Genomic DNA, 7,845 nt, shown 5'->3' on the forward strand with positions numbered 1-7,845 from the left:
AAAAAAAAGGATTGACTAATTGTATGGGTGTGCGCCTGCATCCATGTGCATGTGTGAAGGTCAAAGGCCAACTTGTGTGGTAGGTTCTCTCCTCCCATGATCTGTGTTCTGGAAAGAGAACTCAAGCCAGCAGACTTGGTGGCCAGTGCCTTTTTCTTGAGCCATCTTGCCAGCACACCTCTAGCCCCAGGCAGCTGACCCCTACCCCTTGCCAGCCTGCCCTTAATCCCCTGCCAATCAGCCCCATCAGCCCAAACTTTAAAATGAGGTCAACCAGGATAAGAACTTATGCAAACCAGCGGCTCTTAGACTATGTTAAGGGTACAGAGGATCTCCTGCTGGGCAGGATACAGCTCTCCCTGGCTTGGATCAACTGTGCTTTCTTTATCAGTTTAGTTTTAAGAAAGTATCTTGTGTTTAAGAAAGTATTCTACTGTGTAAACAAGGCTCGCCTAGACTGGAGTATGTAGCTCAGGATGGCCTTGAACTGGCAGAGAGCCTTCTGCCTTTGCTTCCTGCTGGGCCTGTAGGCACATACCACCACATCCAACTGTATTTCATCATTCTGTACTGTGGGGATTGAACTCAGGGCATTATGCTTGTTAGTTAAAATCTTGATAACTAAGCCATGCCCCACCCCTCACTGGGGGATTCTAGGCAGGGGCTCTACCACTGAGCCATGTCCCCTAGCCCCTCACTGGGGGATTCTAGGCAGGGGCTCTACCACTGAGCCACGCCCCCAGCCCCTCACTGGAGGATTCTAGGCAGGTACTCTACCACTAAGCCACGCCCCCAGCCCCTCAATGGAGGATTCCAGGCAGGGGTTCTACCACTGGGCCACACCCCAGCCCCTCACTGGGGGATTCTACCAAATGCTGTACCATAAACCATACCCTCAGCTAGGGACTTCCCAGCAAGTTTTCTACCACTGAGCTACACTAGCCCTGCAGCTGTTTCCTGTGTTCTATTCCTCTATAAAATTTGATCTGTATAAGGGACTGGGTTGCTAGATGGTTTAGAAGTCACTGTATTAGCTCCTGTAGGTGTGTTGTCCTTTATGGGGGTCATATCTTTGGTGAACGGTGGAGCTGGAGGTGGAGGTAGACAGAGAACCATCCTAAGACACAGGACTGCACGGACAGGAGCTGAGCTGGGTAATCTAAAGCTTGGGTCGCTCCCTTTCATTCTGCGATGACTGGAAGCCGAAGGCCCTTTGGAGCAGTGCGCGCCAGCAGATCTCTTGGGGCTTGCGGAGGCTGCGACCCTGTGCCTAGTGGTACGAGATGGCTGAGACTGACATACTCACAGGAGTGGAGCTTGAAGAGCAGCTTGACAGTGTAGTCATAGAGGTGACTGCAGTCCAGGATGACCTGGATGAGTGGTGCAAGGCGGCACTGGCCAGCTGTGGTCACAGACACGGAGCGAGACATGTCCAAGGAGCTGAACACTATGGAGGAAGATAAAGAGGAAGGCTACAGTGAGGTAGGAATCTCTGCAGTAAGCGCAGAAGCAGGGGCATGATATATATACAACCAGACTTAGTGTGCCACACTTTGGAGGCAGAGGCTGGTGGAAATCTGAGTTCAAGGCCACCCTGATCTACAGAGCGAGTTCCAGGACAGCCAGGGCTACACAGTGAAACCCTGTCTCAGAAAACCAGAAAAAGACCATCCACAGGCTAATGCTGATCGGAAACACTCAACATATTTCCATTCTTTCCTGACTCTACCTCCTCAGCCCTGAGAGAAGAACGTACCCCCATGCATGGTCTACATAGGATTTGAACCTAGGACTTCATGCATGCTAGGCAAGCACCCTACCAATTGTGCTACAGATTTTGCCTCAAGTTCTTACTTCCCGCCTCCACCCACATCACCTTACTCTACACTCAGGTGATGAATGAACTAGCTGTAGGCCATCATCTCACGCCCTGGCAAAAGCTGACTGTCTTTCTTGCACTGGTTGGCCACTGAGTCTGGAGAATATACGTAGCAGTAATGCAAGACCTCCCTGTTCTCTCAGACTGTATGGAGCTTACTCCATGAGTAAGCACAGACCCCTTGGGTTGTTTCACCTTGTCAGTCTGCGTAGACCATGTGAGTGAGTTTGTCTGGTGGCAGAGACAGAGAGACAGAGAAAAAAGAACCAGCCATGCTGAACCACGCTAATCAAAGGCAGCCTTTCTTGCCACAAATTAAAAGCAGCGGTCACTGTAAGGCAGGCATCTGTGTCAACCGGCTTTCTCAGGCTATCTGACAAGAAATCAGAGCTATCTCCACCTACTCCCAGGAATGCCCCTGGAGCCCCAACACCAGCTACAGCAGCGTGACTATAGAAACATTTCTCAGCTTGGCCGGGCCTCGGGATGTTCCGTGAAGCACCATGGGGTAAGATAGCCCATGTCTCATAAGGTCTAATGAAACCAGTGAGCAGTTCAAGACTATCAGCTAGGAGTTTAGGATGTCCCTGAACTTCTAATCTGGAGTGTTGGAATTACAGGTTTGTGCACCATATCCAGTCTTCTACACATACCCAGGGCTGTGTGTGTGCTATGCAAGCACTCTACAAACTGAGCCGTATCCCCAGCTCAAGAACAACCATCCAGCTGGGCGGTGGTGGCGCACTCCTTTAATCCCAGCACTTGGGAGGCAGAGGAAGGTGGATTTCTGAGTTCGAGGCCAGAGGCCAGCCTGGTCTACAGAATGAGTTCCAGGACAGCCAGGACTATACAGAAAAACTCTGTCTCGGAAAAACAAAAAACAAAAAACAAAACCAAAAAAAAAAAAAAAACAAACAAAAAAAACCCCCAACCATCCTTTTTAGCAGAAGGCATGCCTTTGTAGAAGACCAGCTCCAATTACAGACAGGACCTGCTAGAACTGTGGCTAGCATCCAATGGCTGTCAGAAAGGACAAAGTAGACTCTGGGGATTTGATAGCCAGGACCTCTGAATGGAAGATCCTTGGGAGGAGCAGAATGCCAGTCTCCCTATCTGATAGAAAATAACTTTCTTCAATAATGTTCAGGAGCAGCCTGGTGCACTTCCCTTTAGTCCTAGCACTCCAGAGCCAGAGGTGGGCGGATCTAAAAAAAAAAAATCTACGGGAGCCTGCAAGGAGAGAGCAAAGGCTGGTGGGACAGGCCTGCTTCGATGCTCTCTGCTGAGCTGTGTGACCAACGGGGCTCAGCGAGATGGATGTGGCAGTGCAAGCCTGTACTTCGATGCTCAGATGTCTGAGCTGGGAGGATGCTGTGAGATCGCAGCCGGCATGCACTATAGCTACACAAAAAGGCCACCAACAAAGGGAGTGGACTAGCTGGACCTTGCAGAATCGGGCCGGGAATCAGGAGAAATCAGGAGACTGATTCCCACGACAGCCTGGCTCGCCTGAGAGGGAAGAGACTTACCAGTCTGGAAGAGGTTCAGTTCACACTCCAGGTAATCAAACATCTCCACGGTGAGCTGAAAACTAACACGAGAAGAAACAGAAATTAAAGTCTATAGGCCTGACTTGCCCTCAACACAATGCTGGGGATGAAATCCATGACCTTGCACATGCTAAGGAAGTATGATATACATAAGTTACACACCCCAGCCCCTCACTGGAGGATTCTAGGCAGGGGCTCTACCACTGAGCCACACCTCCAGCCTCTCACTGGAGGATTCTAGGCAGGTGCTCTACCACTGAATCACGCCCCCAGCCCCTCACTGGAGTATTCTAGGCAGGGGGCTCTACCACTGAGCCACGCCTCCAGCCACTAAAGCCAGGTTTTTACACCACCCCTGTGCTCTGTCCTGCTTCCCTATGCTGAGGGTTCCCCTGTGCACACAGGTGTATTTTTGCCTCTTGGGAGATGACAGTGCTTAGTTTTAGGTTAGAAAGTGGAGGCTGGGGCTGGAGAGATGACTCAGTGGTTAAGAGCACAGACTGCTCTTCCAAAAATCCTGAGTTCAAATCCCAGCAACCACATGGTGGCTCACAACCATCCGTAATGAGATCTGATGCCCTCTTCTGGTGCATCTGCAGATGGCTACAGCGTACTTATTTATAATAATAAATAAATCTTTGGGCTAGAGCGAGCAGAGGTCCTAAAATTCAATTTCCAGCAACCACATGAAGGTTCACAACCATCTGTACAGTTACAGTGTACTCATATATATAAAATAAATAAATAAGTCTTTTTTTTCTCAGCTTTTAGGAACTCTATTTTCCTTCTAAATCTCTCTTTTTTTTTAAAGAAATAAAGAAAGAAAGACAGAAAGAGAGAGAGAAGGAAAGAGGAGGCTAAGACAAGGAAGCCATGGTGAAGTACGTCTGGCCAGGATTCCAGCTGGATTTAGTACTAGCGATAGGTGGCCCTGAAGACAAGTTACCCAGGCGATTTAACCCTCACCCCAGCCTCTGCCTCCTCCCATCAGATCCTCTCACCATCACCAGGGGCAAAAATCACAAAAGCTCACTTCCCTCTGGGGCCTGGAACAGAAAGATGGCCACTTACAAGTTGTTAACGTCACTTTCTCCAGCCTCATCCAGCTGTCGGTCGCTCATCTGGAGGTTGCCTGGGAACCGGGGATTCTGTAAGGAATTTGAGTGAAGGAAGACAGAATGAAGCACAAGAGGGCTGAGGATCCAGCTCAATGGTTAGAGAGTGCTATTAGAGGTACAGTAGTTCCCTAGCAAGCACAAAGACCTAGGTTCAATCCCCGGTGCCTCAGGAAAAAGAAAAAAAGCCCCCATACAGCCCAAGGAGACCAGGGTGGATACAAGCTGCCTATATTATTAAGTATGGAGCAGGTCCTACGTCCACTATACCCTTTTGAAGAAGACAGGATCAGTCTATATGACCTCACAAACACAGACAGACCCTTTCCTGGCTCCCAAGAATGAACATGTACTATTGAATACCCATCACTGGAACTGCAAGTTCCTCCCTCAGAGCTAGAGGTTCCTCCCTTGGAGCTGAAGGTTCCTCTCTTGCAACATGAGCCCTGGAACACTCTAAGCATGTTCTCCCAAGGAACAATGAGACCTAGCATGTGAGAATGTTCCCCCGCCAGTCATCTGGAATCCCTGGGCAGATCACACTCACTTGTCACAGGTCTCTTTTGATCCCCAGTCAATTTCCTCGGCCTTGGCAGTTTACCAGGACTGCTACTGTGCACCCACGGGAGACCAGAAGACATAGGCCCATGTATTCAAGTGGGTGTTTTTTTTTTATTTTGTTTTGTTTTGTTTTTGTTTTGCGGGTAGGGTCCCCATGTAGCCCAGGTTGAATTGAAATATACTATAGCTAAGGACAACACTGAACTTTTCGATCCTCCTGTCTCCAGGTAGGCACACTACGCTAGGTTTATGCAGTGCTGGGCTTCATGCATGCTAGGCAACCACTCTGTCCATTTAGCTACATCTCCTCCTAGATTCAAGTAATCCTCCTGCCTCAGCTGTTGGACACCCTAGGACAAGGGAACAGATCATAACAAGACAGGAGACCATAGCATCAAAGAGCTTCTGAATTCCAGAGTGACACTTTGACATGGAGCTAGAACAAGATGAGAATCCACTTATTTTTGCATTATCACTCTTTTGGGGGGAGAAGGTTCAACACAGGGTTTCTCCATGTAGCCTGAGTTGTCCTGGAATTTGCTCTATTGGCCAGGCTAGCCTCAAACTCACAGAGATCTGCCTGCTTCTGCCTCCCAAATGCTGGGATTCAAGGTGTGAGTCACCACTGCCTGGCTCTAAACAATTTTCTTAAGGTTTATGAATATGAATGTTTTACTCGCACGTATGAATGTACACTGTGTATGTGCTTGGTGTCCATAGAGTGTAGCAAAGAGCCATGGGTCCCCTAGAACTACAATGACAGATGACTGCTGCAGTGTGGGTGCTGGGCACTGAACCCTACTCCTCCTTTAAAAGTAGCCTGTGCTCTTAATCTCTAGGCTATCTTCCCAGTCCTGAGAGAACTGTCATATGATGTCCTCTGACCCTACCGCCACCACCAAACAAGCAAACAAAACAACAAGCCAAGAGGGATTGGTGGCTCAGCAGCTAACAGCACTTGCTGCTCTTTCCCAGGAGGTAGGTCTGGTTCCTAGCAGAACCTCAGAACTGTATACCTCTTCTTCCAGAAGATCTGCTGCCCTCTTCTGGTTTCCTTTGGCACTGCATGCACATGGTGCACATACATATATTCAGACCACATACAAACTCACCATCTCTCTCTCTCTCTCTTTCTCTCTCTCTCTCTCCACATATATGTGTGTGTGTGTGTATATAGACAGATAGATAGATAAATATCTACCTATCTATATGTCAATATCTATCAGTATCTATCTAGATACAGAGATATATAGATATATGTTTGCAATTTTTTCCAGGGAACAACTCCTGCTAGATGTTGGTGGTTTTCCTATTTGTGAAATGAGAAACAGAACAACTATGAGCATAAGTCGAAAGGCTGGACACATCCTGGGTTCCTTCACATCACTGTTCTGTCAGTTGATTTCCCCTCACAGAGTCGGGCCATAGCATCCCTACTCCCTGAGGTTCCAAGCTGTTCCCCAAAGTGATAACAAAGACCAAGGTGGGGCTGAAGGGGGCGGGGCTGGAAGGAGGCGGGGCTTGAAGAGAATGGCGGATAGATGCTCACTTTGGTGTGGTACTCCATCCTTGTTCTCAGCAGTTTGAGGTAGATGCTGCACAGCTGTCCATACCCCTCGCTCAGGTGGCCCTTGGGGAGGAAGAAAGGAAGCGGTATTCAGTACTGAGGCGGGGCTGCCTCTTGAATCTTCTCGGGCCGGCAATTGCTCAGTATCTGCGGGTTTCTGCTGCCAGGCACAACAACCTTAGTTTAATCCCTGGGATCCACCCGGTTGGAAGGAGAGGACTGACACAGACAAGGTGTTGTCTGACATCTGACGTATCACACATGTGCCCGACCCACCCCAACCGACATAATGAATGTTATTTTAAAAGATGGGGCCCCTACGGTAAACCTGTTTTTCCACCATGCCTGATAATCTGAGGGTCCCACACAGTGGAGAAGCATGGACTCCGACAGCCATGCTTGGTGGTATGCACGAACCCTCCTCTCCACACACATATGCACGCACACATACACATGCAATCTAAAAAAATAAATATAAGTTTAAAGGGTGCTCTTTTCCAGCCAGCACTCTAATATGGAGGGGATCCTTGAAGACAATCAATTTCAATTGCCTCCACTCAGTCCTGTGATAAAAAAGAGGTAAATTCCAATGCTGGGAAGGAGACCTAGCCAACATTCCCTGAGGGACTGCCCCAGAATTCATAGACATCCTGTGGAACGTTTAATTGAGAGCGATCTCTATGAAGGCAAACACCAATTCTCTCTGGAGGAACCTGTCTTTGTTACTGACTTCAAAGAATTGCGTTCCCGGCAGGGAAATCAAAAAGCACAAAAGGAAAAATGTGCGGAATAACTAAAATTCACCAGAAATGCCAGATGGCCAAACAGAGCTCCAAGGACAGATAAAGGGATTATAAAAAGCAAAATATGGCACGGGTATCATTAATATAGTCATAAAATATTTGCAAGGCAGAAGCCTACAGAGAGGCTGGTGACATGGCTCAGCAGTCAAGAGTACATGATGCTCTTGCAAAGGACCTGAGTCCAGTTCCCAACTCACAACTGCCTGTAACTCCAGCCCCAGTGGATGTGACACCCTCTTCTTGCCTATGTCAGAACCCTACCAACCCACCCCCACCACAAAGACAAATAAAAAAATTTTAAGGGCGGTGGTGGCACATGCCTTTAATCCCAGCACTTGGGAGGCAGAGGCAGGCAGATTTCTGAGTTGGA

The 7,845-nt window shown here is 48.5% G+C and overlaps 1 protein-coding gene across 6 annotated transcripts in view; it reads right to left on the bottom strand.

The window, feature by feature from the left end:
- The window catches only part of Hip1 (huntingtin interacting protein 1), a 144,092-nt gene that overhangs the window by 41,705 nt on the left and 94,542 nt on the right, over positions 1 to 7,845 (bottom strand). For all 6 annotated transcript variants that reach the window (XM_031338214.1, XM_031338213.1, XM_031338212.1 and 3 more), the window contains exons 5-8: positions 6,655 to 6,735; positions 4,501 to 4,577; positions 3,409 to 3,470; positions 1,307 to 1,447 (exon numbers count right to left, since the gene is read on the bottom strand). In XM_031338214.1, coding sequence (XP_031194074.1) covers positions 1,307 to 1,447; positions 3,409 to 3,470; positions 4,501 to 4,577; positions 6,655 to 6,735 — 361 coding nt within the window. The remainder of the gene's footprint in view (positions 1 to 1,306; positions 1,448 to 3,408; positions 3,471 to 4,500; positions 4,578 to 6,654; positions 6,736 to 7,845) is intronic.

This window comes from Mastomys coucha, unplaced genomic scaffold (assembly GCF_008632895.1).
Source record: "Mastomys coucha isolate ucsf_1 unplaced genomic scaffold, UCSF_Mcou_1 pScaffold22, whole genome shotgun sequence".
Lineage (NCBI taxonomy): Eukaryota > Metazoa > Chordata > Mammalia > Rodentia > Muridae > Mastomys > Mastomys coucha.